This window comes from Microtus pennsylvanicus, chromosome 8 (assembly GCF_037038515.1).
Source record: "Microtus pennsylvanicus isolate mMicPen1 chromosome 8, mMicPen1.hap1, whole genome shotgun sequence".
Classification (NCBI taxonomy): domain Eukaryota; kingdom Metazoa; phylum Chordata; class Mammalia; order Rodentia; family Cricetidae; genus Microtus; species Microtus pennsylvanicus.
Window position 1 is genome coordinate 6,087,652 of NC_134586.1, and position 15,386 is coordinate 6,103,037.

General features: G+C 44.0%; 1 protein-coding gene across 16 annotated transcripts in view; it reads left to right on the forward strand.

Moving 5' to 3' along the window:
- Sox5 (SRY-box transcription factor 5) overlaps nucleotides 1–15,386 on the forward strand; it is a 998,560-nt gene that overhangs the window by 863,901 nt on the left and 119,273 nt on the right. For 12 of the 16 annotated variants that reach the window (XM_075982319.1, XM_075982312.1, XM_075982308.1 and 9 more), the window contains one exon: nucleotides 10,147–10,267. In XM_075982319.1, coding sequence (XP_075838434.1) covers nucleotides 10,147–10,267 — 121 coding nt within the window. Of the gene's footprint in view, nucleotides 1–10,143; nucleotides 10,268–15,386 lie in introns of all 16 variants that reach the window. The other 4 variants (XM_075982309.1, XM_075982316.1, XM_075982311.1 and 1 more) reach the window with 1 other exon arrangement.

The window sequence follows — 15,386 nt, forward strand, 5'->3', positions numbered from 1 at the left end:
TCTCATTCTGACCTCCTCATTTTTAAAGTAGAATACTGCACTCTTGTTCAGAGTGGAAAGCTTCTCCTTTGTCTTTGCTTCTGGGCCACTCAGATTGCCACCCAGCAAAACCTCTTGCCCATGCGTGTGAAACTCTTCACCGCGATTTTTGTTAGTATCTTTTGGAAAGATAATGTGCTCAGGAGTCTGCAGGGAGACACCACTCCTTGCTGTCATCCACAACACTTGGCCTGCTCTGTAGCATAGTCCACCCTTGCCACCTCCTTTCCCCCGCCTGTCTCTGGGTGTCCAACCTTCCGACAGTGCTCCAGCCCTTTCTACTGGAACTGACAGCTTCAATGCGTCTCTCAAAGAACAGTCCTAAGACTTATGTTTCTCCTCCCTCATGATATTCTTTCTGCTACGCATTTCTCCTGCCTTTGACTTCCCCATCTTGGAGTGGCCTTGGATCCCATGTCACCACACTATCCAATGTCTTTATCCAACTCCAAGCCGACCTCCCAGTTCAAACTAGAAGCTCTGTAATCTCTGCACTTAAGCCTGGGCTCCTTCCCACCCTCTGGAACGGCTTTTGCAATGGAAGGGCATTGAGACAGTGCACATTCATCGGTGCTGCTGTAACCTTCCCTTGAACACTTTCACTTGGTCTTTTTCTTAGTTGTTTGTGGTCACCTTAAAGAGTGAGATGCTCTTGATGTCATCTTTGGTTCCCTTCTTCACCAGGATGCCTTGCTGTTTTTTCCTAAATATTTCTTGACACATTCTCCTGGTGCACACCTATTAGGGATTAACCCTTTCATGTCTGTCGCCCTGTTCCAGTGTATCAGTTTTGTATGGATGCTCTTGGAACCCCTCATGTTTTTCAAACAATGCTGTCTGCCCTACTGAACCAATCGCTCACAATTCCTCAGGGCCTGCGGGAGGGGGGTAAGTATTGTACCAGCTGCACCTCAGGCAGAGCCCTCACCTCTAGCCTCTTCTTCCAGGCCGCTGGCATTGTCCCCGTCATGCAGAGATATTCTGGTCATGATTCTCCTTCCACCTTTTCACACAAACCTCTGCACATGCTGGGCTCACAGTGTTTCTCTAGCCAGCACCTCTCTGTCTGGCTGCTACTTCCAGAAGCTTCTCAGTAGACTTCTAGCAGGGTCACATTCTCCTCTCTGCTTCCAGCCCCAGCATCTCTTCCCTCTGCTCCTAAGGTGTCTCCACAGGTTTCTGTTGCTGACTTAATGGCTCTGAGTTCTAATCATCTCTTTGTCTTACCCAGCTCAGAGCAGATGTGAGTTTATCTCCCAATTCTTAGCCACCCAGAAGTGAATATTCTGCCTAGCATTTGTTAATTGTATGAAAAAATGAGAAAAATGAATTCATAGAACAAATGGGAAGCCTTTATTTAGGATGGAAGCAAAAAGTTATACAATAGGCTGTATCAAATATGAAATATTAAAGTGAATAATTGATAGACTTTTTCTCTATAAATGTGTCAGCATAGTTAATTGGTGGGTCACAAATTTTAGAGGGTAGGAATATATACAACATATTCTGGTAGAAGAATACAAGGTGTTAAGACATGAAATACATTGTGAAGTTTCAAAATCAGGATGTAGCTGTGTAAATTTGTTGTGACATATTCTCACTTGTGAATAACATGCCCCCTATTAAAAAAAAAGACTAAAATTTTTGACAAAAGTAGTTTCTTGAACTTAATTAAAAATGTCACACATTTTAAAACTTAATTAAGAGTTTCGAAGGAATTTCATGCATTAAATAAAAAAATTGTATTTATTAGTGATAAAAATTTGGAAATGTTCAAAAGTAGCAAATACAGAGGGTAGATTTCCAACTGTATGACTAGTTTGTTTTAGACTGGGTCCAAACAGCCTGGCATCCTCTGATGGGATGTGCTCCCCTTTTCAAAGTGGAAGCTAAAGTTTAGCAAAGGTGAATTTGGTGGTGGCTAACACACAGAACAGGCATCACACCTCACCCCATAAGTACTGTCCGCGCAGAACTGCCCCAGTGCCAGTTAGTGGACACTGCACCGTTCCCTCGAGGTGGCTTGAACTTCCCCCAGGCCAGTCTCGCCCGCCTGTGAAGCCCAGGTTGCCCATTCTCGCGCGTACCTTCATCTGTCCTTTTCCTTTAATGTTTGTTGCTGATGCTCGTGGAGCACCGTATCTCATGTCTAGCGGAAACGTGTCCAACACACCCATCTTTCCCACAATGCATTCTGTGAGCTTCTTGCACATGGGAACAAGCTTCAGCAACTTAGACCAGTCTTGGAAACATTTCAAACAAATAAATGACCAGGAAACCTTTTCCCCCGCTTCCTACACTCTGTGAATGACCACAGAGCTTCCCACATGTTGTGGATGACCACAGAGCTTCCCACACTCTGTGAATGACCACAGAGGTACCACTGCTGTTGATTTGGGCATACGAGCAATTGTCATCAGATAGGCAAACTTTCAAGTGAGGAATCTGTGAGTTGTGGAGGTAAAGTGTGTTCGGAAACGTGTGCTTTAGTTTCATGAATGGATCTGGCACACACCTGGATTGCACGTATTTTACAGGGGCCTCATTGGGAGTTTAAACGTGCCATCCTCTCTGGTCTCGTCTATGATGTTTAAAGAAAACGCACTGTTGAAAGCATGAAATTGGGTTGGTATTTTTAGTTTAATCCCTCTTTTTGTTCTGTTGGCCTCTGCCTCCCCTTAATCCACATTTCTTACTGTGCAGCAGACAAAGTCATGGATAAAGACTTTTAGCTAGCATAGCCTTTTTTAGAATACAGTGCGGCGAACAACTTCTTTGGCCAAGGCGGTCTGATCTCCTTGTCTCATTGATGACTGATTCTCAGCTCAACCCCAGATTCTTCCTCTCTTTAAACTATGCTAGTTCTCATTTGTCATTATTAAAATATTTAGGCACTAAAAATTTAACTTATAACAAAATGTACTCACTAGTTATCCATAATAAAATAAAAATTTTAAATAAATTTGTTAAATAAGGATGTAATAAAAGTCCCAGGTATTTTACTTTATTCCTTATACTATTACAACTTTTACCAAATGAAATAGACTGCATTATTGAACAAAATTCTCACAGTAAAACAACCAATTAAGTAATCTCTTTAAGAAAAAAGATCCCTATTTAAAAATGATGTGTTTTTAGGGTTTTTGTTTTTGTGTTTTCTGGGATTTTTTATTTTTAATTTAAGAAAATGTATGCCAAGTTTCATGATAAACACCTGTAACCCAAGTACTTAGGGAGAAGAGGCAAGCTGGACCTGTGTTTGAGACCAACTGGAAGCATAGAAAAGCCCTCTTTTCAAACCCACAGAGAGAAATGAACTTTGGAACTCACGGAGAAACCACTAGAGTTGATACAGAGTGCAGGGAACAGTGAAAAGCCTGAGTCTCCTCAAGATATCAAGGCAGTTCCCACATTGATTCCGTATTCTAAAAACCTGAAGCAAAGACTGAAAACTCCAGATAATGCCTGCAAAAGAGAACAGTGGTACTAGAAAAACCAGCTCTTATGTGTTAACAAAATTCTGCACAAAGATAAAGTAGTTACGGCCGGATGATAGCGCCTGATTGGCGGATTGCACACCTGAGGGCTGAGTGGGTGCCTGACATTTCTATGTTGCTCTCCTCTTCCTTCAAAGATGCAACATAGGAAACTATACAGTCGTACTCTCCGGGTAAGGACACAAGGCTGCTGGAAGGTTCTCTGCTATACTACTCGGATAAATTGGATTCCTCTCTGGTCAATAGATAAGCTGGGTCTCCACAGCCCTTTTGTGGACTTGTGCGATTGGAACATGGCAGGTGCTTCAGTGGGGGACTCTCAGTCCATCCGGCCACTTGCCTTAGGAGTTAGTTCTGCATAGAAGAGCTGCTGCTGTTGGGCTCAAACAATACAATGAAAAAGAAGTTGAGTATATTACTTTTTCTAAATAAACTCATAGTTCACAGGGGAAACTCAATGCTCTTAAACATCATTCAATATAGGTAGTGGCCTGTTAGCTTTTTAGGCATTAGCTTAATAAATTATAAGAAGCAATAGTTGATTCTGTTCTACCGAGCTGATGCATTAGGAAGTGTCTGATAACCAAAAACATTATGTGATTCTCAAAATCGTTTGAAGAATGAGTACAACCTTGCCACAAGGAAAGAATGAATGGACAGGATTGGTAAGGGGAAACAGGAGAGGAGAGAATGCTACTGAATACATTCTGGTTTGGACAAGCAGAGAGAAATCCTGTGAACATGTCCTCAGGATCTATTGGGGCAGGGACAAAGGGTGTGACAAAAAGTGACAGAAACATCTGGAAGAAGAGCGTATACTCAATACTGAAGGACTTGGCCATTTGTCACCAGCTGAAAGCAAGCCATCCAAAGTTTATAAGCAAGAGGGGCAAATGCAATGCAGATTTGGGCCTCGGGAGGATAAACATGCCAGGCAAATGGAATTAGATATCTGAGAATCACTTAGAAAGCATTTTATGAGGGGCATAACTTAGTGCCTTGGCACTAAGACCTGTAATAATCTCCCTTCCCGCTGCTGACATGCCTAAAGGTGCTTTGGACGAGCCCCAAAGAGCTATTGACAATGACAAAGCATTTGTGAGAACAGCTCTAGCTGGGGTTGAGAAACATCTGAACTCCTGCATCTAGAATATCGTGACAGGAGGCTGCTCAGGAGCTGGAGTCCTTCTAGGGCTGTGTGGTGAGACCTGATCTCCAAACAGTTTTCTTTTCTTTTTTTTTTTTTTTTTTTTTTTTTTTGGTTTTTCGAGACAGGGTTTCTCTGTGGCTTTGGAGCCTGTCCTGGAACTAGCTCTGTAGACCAGGCTGGTCTCGAACTCACAGAGATCCGCCTGCCTCTGCCTCCTGAGTGCTGGGATTAAAGGCGTGTGCCACCACCGCCCGGCTCCAAACAGTTTTCTTAAGCCTGAGTCCAGGCTGTCACCATCAGGGGTCTTTGAGGAAGGCTGTGGGCTGATCTTCAGCCCTTGAGACTGGTCAGGATTCTCATTCCAGGCTTTCTTGAAGCTTCTCACAGGACTCTAGTACGGAGAAGTCTGGTGGTTAATGCAGGCCTGGGCATCGTTTTCCTTATGTCATAACAATCTGAAATGTGGCTATTCATCATAACCTTGATGGATGTTTAATACAAAGTTTCTTTTCTTCATTTCAAATGTTCTTATTAGATTTATGATACATGTTATAACCTAGGCTGTCTTCGAAATGAAATGTGTGAGGTAAATGAAAGATAAAATGTGTTGAGTGATGTGGGAGATGCTGTTGAGTGACTGGTCACAGCCCATACCCGGTGTGACTGGTCCATTGTCTTCTCATTTGCCTCCTTGTAGCATGCTGAACTAAGCCGTACTGTTTGCCCTGAATGTCTTTCTGCTTCATGATCTAGTCTACAATCCCTTGATTTACACAGATGGCGTACTCTAGCCTTTGCGTCTTAATTCCATGGCGTTTCTACAAGTGCTTCCCTCTTTCCATTGAGCCTGGAAAGGGACCAGGATCATCCAAACCTTCCTTCCACTTTTGATTTGATGTCGTAGGTGTCCTCATCCCAGTCCCTCCAGTTCTAGTGCTGTGAGAGGTTTAGAACCATTTGGCAAAAGGCACAGTTCGCCACTGACAGCCATGGCTGAAACGGCGCCCTTAGCCACCCTCTCTTACATTCTTTCCCTACATCCCTCTCTCTGCCTCATTCTTCGCTCTCCCTTCCTCCCTTTGTTTCCTCCTCTTACTCCTCCCTCATCCTCTGACCTCCTATATGAACCAAAAAGACTTGTAAGTAGCCCAGAGTTTTGTTGTGGCAGATGAAACACAGGCGAAGACAAAGGTGGACTTTCTGATTATTTCTTTCATTTGTGAGATTATAATTGCATCACTTCCCTGTTCCCTTCCCTCCCACCAACCCTCCCATGTACCCCCCCTTCACTCTCTCAGTCACGCCCTCTTTTCTCACTAATTGTTGTAGGCATAGGCATGTGTATATACACATGTATTCCTAAACTCTACCTACTCAGTCTGTATACTGTTCCGTGTGTGTGTGTGTGTGTGTGTGTGTGTGTGTGTGTGTGCGCGCGCGCTCTCAGGGCTGACCACGTGGTACTGGGTACCAGTTGGTGTACTCTTCCTTGGGGAAAACTGCTTCTTCCACTTTTCTGGATCCCTTCATTGCCTTTATTATTCTAATTAATTCCATGTGGATTTCATATCGTTTATTTGTATTATAGTCACACCTCCTCCTAACTCCTCTGAAATCTGCTCCCCATCTCTAAACACACCCCAATTTTGTGTCTTTAAGTCTAATTTGTGCTGCCACATACCACATGACTACGGGGAGGTGCCTAGTCTTCCTGAAACTTGATATGCCATGTTTTGCTGATATCCATGGGAGGCCTGCCGGTTCCTGAAATGAAATGGGGGAGGGGCAGATTAGAGGACAGGGATAGAGGGATAAGAAAGAAAGATAGAAAGAAAGGAAGGAAGGAAGGAAGGAAGGAAGGAAGGAAGGAAGGAAAGAAAGAAAGAAAGAAAGAAAGAAAGAAAGAAAGAAAGAAAGAAATAAATCATGAGAGGCAGGAGACAGAAAGGATGGGAATTCAGTGTCTTATAGATGCAACAGGATCTCTGCACTTCTAAACTCACAAACTCACAGTAGCAGAGTGTCTGTGTGTGAGACCCACACAACACAACCACAGCTGGTGTTAGAGCATGGATGGTCAGGTGACTCAAAGATCCCCACAGCTCAGGACATTCCCCCTGGTTACAGCTTCAAAGGGGGGAAGAGGGGGCTTCCTTCTACAGTGTGAACAAAGGTGGCCTTTCCAAGTGAAACATGGTGAAAAGCCCCAGAAACTTAAGATTCCAAGATGGCGAACAGCAGGGAGAAACAGGCTGAGACACAAGGCAGAGATCCTGAGCGCTTGGTTTTCCTGAGGAGCGTATCCCGACTGCCAAGCTCAGTTCCGTGCACACAGCTGGTAGTTATTAAATATTTTCTAAGACACTGAATTAGTTAGTGTGCGGAAGAGCTAGTGAAGAACAGTGTGAGGCACGTGACTTTTAACGCAATCTTAAATCAGTAACCATATGCCCGGTGGCAGAACCTGACCAACACTTACATTCACCAGGGAGACCTTGCTTAAATATTGAAAAGAAAAACCAATAACACTAGATATTTTAGTAACTTCACATTAGACAGTAGCATGACATAGTTGTAGAGATGGTTAAACTGTACTGTAATTTTCAAATAATCTTAATTTAGTAGGTGTGTGTGTGTGTGTGTGTGTGTGTGTGTGTGTGTGTGTGTGTGTGCGCGTGTGCGCGCGCGTACCTGCCACCCAGGGTATACGGCCACATGAACCTGCTGCTTATTGTCACATGAGGTCCAGATCAGATTCAGGCTCCCTTTCTAGGAAGTCTGGCACTTCACCGATGAACCACCGCCTCTTCTGGTGATTCCATTCTGAGAGTCTAGTAACTGATGAAAATTTCCAACGATGAGGGGCACCAGCACCATAGAGTCCATCTGAGAGGTGACACTAAAGGAAAGGCCATCTAGTTAGGGAGGGGTGTGGTCACTTGCACCAGAAGGATCTCCACAGTCCCGTGGGACTGGATTTTTTTTTACATAGTTTTAAAATTTATTTATTTATTTATTTATTTATTTTAATTTTATTTTTTTTATTGAGAAAAGGAGGAAAAAAAACAAGTTTCCACCTCCTCCCAGCCTCCCTTCTCCCCCTCCTCCCACCCTTCTCCCCCTCCTCCCACCCTTCTCCCCCTCCTCCCACCCTTCTCCCCCTCCTCCCACCCTTCTCCCCCTCCCCCCACTCCTTTCCCCCTCCCTCTCCAGTCCAAAGAGCAGTCAGGGTTTTCTGCCCAGTGGTAAGTCCTAGGTCCTCCCCCCTCCATCCATATCTAGGAAGGTGAACATCCAAACTGGCTAGGCTCCCACAAAGCCAGCACATTACGTAGGATCAAAACCCCGTGCCATTGTCCTTTGCGTCTCATCAGCCCTCATTGTTCGCCATGTTCAGAGAATCCGGTTTTATCCCATGCTTTTTCAGTCACAGTCCAGCTGGCCTTGGTGAGCTCCCAATAGAACAGCCCCATTGTCTCAGTGGGTGGGTGCACCCCTCGTGGTCCTGGCTTCCTTGCTCCTGTTCTCCTTCCTTCTGCTCCTCATTGGGACCTTGGGAGCTCAGTCCAGTGCTCCAGTGTGGGTCTCTGTCTCTATCTCCATCCATCACCAGATGAAGGTTCTATGATGATATGCAAGATATTCGTCAGTATTGCTCTAGGATAGGGTCATTTCAGGTTCCCTATCCTCAGCTGCCCAAGGAACTAACTGGGGACCTCGGCTTGGGCACCTGGGAGCCCCTCTAGGGTCAGGTCTCTTGCCAACCCTAAAGTGGCTCCCTTAACTAAGAATTGTGGTTCCGTGCTCCCCTGTCCCACCTTCCTTTATCCCAATCCTCCTGTTTCCCCAAGGCCCCACCTCCTTCCCTTCTACCTTTTCTAACCTGGCTCTGATGAGCTCTGTAGCCTCATGAAGCTCACTGGTCATCTCCTCTAAAGAAAAGGCAAATGAGCAGGGTTTTCCCCTCTGTTGTTTCTTCAAGTCTACTCATAAAATCGTGAAATTTCAGTATTTGTAAAAAATTCATAAAAAATGATCTCCAAGTAATAGTCATTCATAACTAAGATATGGACTTGGCTTTGGTTTTATAAGATAGAATTCGGGGCTGAGGAGGTGGATCAGTTGGAAACAGCGCTGGAGGAGCATGCGTGAGGACGGGCGTTCAGATCCCCAGGCTAGTGTTTGTCTCTAATCTCAGCTCTGACAGCACAAACAGGAGAATTCCTGGAGCTCCCTGACCAGCAGCCAAGCCAATTGGTGAGCTCCGCGATCAGCGAGAGAGCCTGCCTCATAAAATAAGGCGGACAGTAACTGAGGAAGACATCTGACATTGGCCCTGGCCTCTGTGTATACCTCCCCTCCCCTCATGTGTGCACACAGGCATGCATGTGAACACATGCATTACACACACAGAATTAACATGCAGGGGTGTGACTTGCACACGGAGGTTTCCATCTATTCTGTGGGGGGTGATTCCTTAACCATTATGTCCCTGCTGTAAGACAGGAGTGTGGCATTGTCACTGATGGAGTTCATGCCAGATTTATTCACTGACAAATTTGTGTGTCAGTAATTGATTTTTTTACCTTTACTTTCAGTATAGAATTTTTGCACATATAAAGATATTTTCTTCCAGGGGGATTATTTGTTTTGATCACAATCATCCCCATGCTCTCCCTTTTCTCACTTGCTATCCCACTAAACTCCTTATTTACCCAAGATATCTCACTCTGGTTTCATGTCAATATAGACACACACACACACACATATCTGTGTGTGGATAGATAGATGATAGATAGATAGATAGATAGATAGATAGATAGATAGATAGATAGATAGATGATAGATAGATAGGTAGGTAGAGAGCAGGAATGATTTTATATATCTATATAAAATCTAGAATCCACAAATAAAATAAAACACATACAATTTGTCTTGTCTTTCTGGGTATGGCTTTTCTCAGTTAACATGATACTCTCCATTTTGTGTTCCTTTCCCAAAGGACATAGTTATCTCCTCTGTGGTGAATACGACCCCACTGTGTGTACAGCATGCTCTTTTTGATTCATTAATCTGTGGACAGATGTCTAGGGTAATCTCAGGCCTCGGCTAAGGTGACTTGTACTGTGGCGAGCGTGGGTAAGAAGCGTCCCTGTGGTAGGCTGGCTGGGCATCTTTCAGACGCTTGTGCAGAAGGAAACCTGGGTCACATGGAAGTTCTGTTGTTAGCATTTTGAGGACCGCCCCCCCCATACTGACCGAAATGACCAAGTGACTCTTCAGACTCGCCAGCATCTGCTGTTCGTTTCCTTAGGGATGTTTGCTCTCTTACTCACAGCTATTCTGACAAGGCTGAGACACAGCCTGGACTATGATTTTCTTTATCATACAATGAGGGGCGGGGTGAAGCACGGGGCGCTCTGGCTTCTTTTCTTTGATTCACTCTCTCACGTTCAGCAGGTTCAAGGTCAGCTGCCGCCATTGATGATCCCCGTGTTCCCTCCTGACCAGCGGACCCTTGCTGCAGCTGCCCAACAAGGATTCCTCCTTCCTCCTGGCTTCAGTTACAAGGCTGGGTGCAGTAAGTACTGCTGCGCTCCTACCTACAGAGTGGGGCGGGGGGATGATGTGGCTTTCGTTTGGACCCCTCAATGCCATTCACACACCAGCAGCACACCAGCAAGGGGGGAGCGCATTCATTTAGCGTGCTTATCTTAGCAATAAAACACAATGACATGATGGAGTAGGAAGGGTTTTGGTTAATATCTATAAGTGCGCATCCCATTCCTGGGCTCCAAAAGCCAGTATTTCAATCTTCACACCTCACTTTTATGCCTTCTATTGCCAGTATATTGCTAAAATAGGAATATAATTTGGGGGTTCATATTTTAAAGCCTATAGTTTTTCATCATACAGTAAATTCACCCCGAATTCCACAGAGAATATGGGACCTTTGTGTCTGCCACATAGTAACAGCCGGTGAGGATGGAGTGTCAAGTGATGCTCATAGACCTGTGTGTTTGTGCAGTGTCTCCCCGTGAATGGTGTTTAAGAAAGTTGTGGAACCTGTAAGATGTAGAGACCTTCTGAACAATGTGTATCATTGGAGGTGGCCCTCAAGGGTCCCCACCTCAACTCCCATTTTCTCATCGATTGCTGACTGTGAACTTCTGATGAGCCAGCCTCTCTCCTGCCTCTATGGAAGGCAGCTCGTCAGATAGTTGGCAGGGACCCGCCCTTCTGCCCTTCTGTGTTGCATACTTTGTCCAGCAGCAGGGATATAACCAACACTCACCAACCCCTCCGAGCCTCTTCCTTAGACTAGTCCACATTCTTTCTGGATGTTGGTTTCTCATAATGGGTCCGTTTTCCTGATGTTTTGAACCTGATCTAGTTCTTGTCAGGGGTGATTTCCTGGACCTATGCTTGGACCCCTTTCCCCTGGCCCCTCTGTGATCATTTGTTCAATAAGATATAAAGATTTAAGGACTAGAAATAAATGTTAAAAGCACAGGTGTAAAAATGTGAAACATCAACTAACAGGCAAATTCGAATTAATTTCTAGTCAAGTTGTTCAGAGATTGTTAACTAAATGTCACAGCTCAGGTTTAGGCTGTAAAAACCCCTAGCTCCAGCTTCCCCTCTGCGTAGCTCTTCCCTCCTTTGGCCACTATTCCTCTTGACTTTGTTTTTATTATGTTTTCCCATGAGTCAACATATTCCATTTCCATCGAGGACCCTGACTTGTCCATTTCGTAACACAAACACACAGTTCTAGTTTTACAGATCATCATTTAGCCCAGACGCATAGAAATGGCTTTTTAAAAAGAACAGTTAAGGGCTGTATTCTAAGGGTTTAAAATTTTTCAGAATAATTTTCTTTCTCAAGATCGAGTTTTCTATTCTGTTTTTACCCCAAGCTCTGCATGATTAAACATCCAGGGTCTTTGGTCTTATTTCTGTTGGTCTACAGAATTGCTCCTCACTTGACACATGGGTAGCAGATGTGGTTTGGGTTTTTGTTTGTTTGTTTGTTTTTGTAATCTAGCTTACTAACACAAGAAAAAGTCACTTTAAAAATCACCCATTGCTTCAGACTGCATTGCAAAATATGCATATAACATCACTCTCTTTTACCAAAAGAAAAGTAAGTTATTTTTAAGCAAATATAGAAGCAAACTTCACTAACAAACACTGTGCAAAAGAGAAAGACGCACAGTAGGGCGACTACAGCCGCAGACCGGTCAGGAGCACACAGCTCCCCGCTCCCCTAACAGCTGGCATGTTGAATTTGCCCAGTGCAGTGTGCTATGGAGCAAACCAAGTTTTCCCTTTGGAAAAACGGTCGGTGTTTTAAGTGTTTGCTACTCATGCCTTCGGTGCTGAAGTTATAAGCGACTCCACTTCTTCAGTTACCTTGGAAATAAAATAGAGCAAAGCTTTTACTGCTGCTGGCCAACTTCAGCTGGGCACCTTGCCAGACTCGAGAACTTAGCCGAAGCAGGTTATCAGAGCAAGTGGCCCACTCTTGTTGACACCCGGGTTCCTGGGGCAAGCCTCAAGGAGGAGCTGGGCTGATGTGATTAATAGTCTATGCTTCTCTCCACCAATCACACTGCAAGAAAGGAAATGGGGGAGTAGAGTAAAGCCTGCCTTCCCATCTTCGGCACAACTCCTCACCTGGTGTCACTTGCTTTGAGTGCTATGATGAAGTTCTTGGTGACAAACTTGGCCAGCACACATACCATGTGACTCCAAAAGCAGAAGCATTTCAGAACTCGTGGGACCTGGGGCTGATATCTGCTCAAGAGCTGAAGTGTGGAACTTACTGTGTCCCTGGTAAGCACAAGCTGAGGAACCTCAGAACCTGGCCAGTGCAGCCTAAATCAGCAAGACCTATTTGCACAAGAAGAGGCTCCTAGCTGGAGCATAGACATCTTGTCCTGTTTTGGAAATAATGACAAAAATGTGCCCCGCCCTGGAGAAGACAAACATAAATGTCAGCGGCACAGACTGATAAGAGCACAGCCGAGTAGCTGGAAACGTCCGGACACAGGGACGTGCGGAAAACAAGCACAGAAGGATATGTTCCCCTCCTCTCACCTCTGAGTCTTGTGTCAGCCTGCAACTGCGAGAGTATTGATAATATTCACTGTGGGCACTTAAGAAAGGCAAGCCCAAAAATACACATGTTCACGAATCCATGCCTAGCTAACCATTTTCCTGCTTACTTCCTAAGACCTAGGAAAGATACTTGTAAAGTCTTTGGAGGTGAAAATAATGGCATTTTGTTTATTGTTATTGTTGTTGATTGAGCCTTATTCTGTAGCCCAGTCTTCCTGCCTCAGCCGATGCCATCTTGGGGTTAGGGGTGTGAGTCTCCATACTCAGCTACTGATAATGATGAATTAGTAAATCAAATGCCATCTTACAAGAGGGAGGAGGTATGGGTTTGAAAAAGTCATGTAAAAACACTGTTTTGGAAGGTCAACTCCATTTTACCCAATTCACTTAAGGGGAAAAATAAGTAATAGTTCTTTTGTAAACTCTTTAGCCTTAATCAGGCTGCAATGTGGAAAAAATAAATTTATAACACATAACTTAAAATTCCAAACCTAATTTATATCTGTCAGTACTAACTCATTAGAAACAGAAAACAGTCATGACATCACTATAAAACATTCGTGACAACCCATTAAGTAAGTTTGGAATGCAAGGTGCCCAAGATGTCCTTTCTGAATTATAAGTCAAGTGGGCACACAAATAATTTAGTTCAATCCTTCCAAGTGGCTCCAGAGTGTGTGGACTCCTTCTTCTAAGTAGAATGCCAACTTGTTAAGTAAAAAAAGTCAACCCATGAGTCAGGAGGCTTCTGCCAAGCACCTATCTTCAAAGAAAAGTTGAAGCACCTTTGGCACCAGCAGAAATGCTTTGTGTTGGAAGGAAGACACACCCCCTTGCAGTTGCTCACCTTAGAGAACCAATCGTACCTTAAAGGGAGGGAAGAAATGTGGAGTGCGTGTATTTTGGTGTGCACCCAACACTTTCCACTTGGGGAGGAGTTGGAGGCTATCAAATCTTGAGGTTTGCCCTGTTGCTCTCTCTGTTTCTGAGTCGCTTCCTCCCTCTGTGCACAGCTTCCAGCTGCTCATGTACAGAGACCCCCCTGTTCCTCTACAGCACATAGTTTAAAAACAGAATTGGGAGAAACAGATGACTCACTTACTGGGAGCTACAGCCCTCTGCCCTTCTTTTCTCTATTTGTACCCAAAATTTCCAATCCTAGAACTCTAACAGTCACAAGCTTTGGAAATTTTGACAGGAAGGCATTTTATAGGGAAATAATAAAATCTTGAGAAAAGTCAAAATTCAATAAAAGAATTTTTTTATGCACAATATAAAAATAAGTTGGAAAAGAGCTGGCTTGATCACTTAGCCCAAGGTGCGAATTGAATGTGTCATATGAGCTCAATGGATAAGAATGTCGCATGCCAAGGACCTCAGGGTGGTCTTGGTTAACCCCCAGGGGCATGCTGTGTATTTCAACAATTCCAAGAAAATATAGAGGCATCTATTTGGTGCTTTGTAAACTTCCATCTTTTAAGTTGTGTGGACTTTTCTACGTAATAAGGGTGAATGGTTGGATTTTTCTTTTCTCATAAAGATGGCATTAAAAATGACTATGCCACTGGAAGTGCCTTAACTCAGGAAGGCTCCAGAGCTTTCTGCCCAGTGTAGTGTTACCTCGTGGTTGTGGTGGCTGTTGTTTTAACTTTGTTATCCCTCTTAGTTTTTAAACCAGAAAGTTTTCATGAATATAAAATAACAAGAATTATTCCAACAAAGCTTATAGAACTCTGTGTACTATGTGAAGATAATCAATTCATAGATCTGTACCAGTTGATTTTTCCCAATATATTATTGCAGGCTTTCTGCTATTTGTTTTTGACAAAATTTGCTCAATCCCAAATAGACAACAGCAAATTAAGAAGTACTTAGAGTGTCAGAGATTGGAGGTGGAATTAGGTTCTAATCCACTACTTTGTTCCTCCTCAAGCAAGTGTGATGGTTTGAGTAAGGAATGTTCCCCCATAGACTCATATGTTTGAACACCTAGTCTCCAGGGGGTGGCGCTGTTTAACACAGTTGTGGAACCTTTAGGAGGTGGATCCTTGCTGGCAGAAGTATGTCATTGTGGGTAGGCTTTGAGAATTCACAGCTGTGTCCTGCTTTCTCTTCTCTCTCTCTCTCTCTCTCCTCCCCCACCACACTCCTGCCTCCTGTGTGTGAATGAATGTGGTATCTCCCTCCCACCCTCTGCTTTTTCTCCTGTCTGCAGGACAAGCCTTCCCTGACATTGTGGTCTTTCTCTATTATAGACACGTGCTGTTTTGACTGGCTCAACATGATTCTTTCGGAATAAACACTTTCAAGCTCAGCAACTAAACCAGACTTCCCCAAAGGGCTTTAACTTGTAAAATTTGGAGAAGGGAGAGAATTAGGGGTCTAGGAAGAAAATTAATCCCAATCATTTTAACTCAATACAGAAGCTGTAAGTTATGATTAGCACTCCCTTCCTCTGCTGATGGACAGGGAACTGCACTCTTTGATCATTAGGACCTGGGTTTCCTCTTCTGTTGGTTTAATAAATGTGCATCACATGGACGGGCTTTGGCTTGTGCTTTGGTGATTGCCTGGTC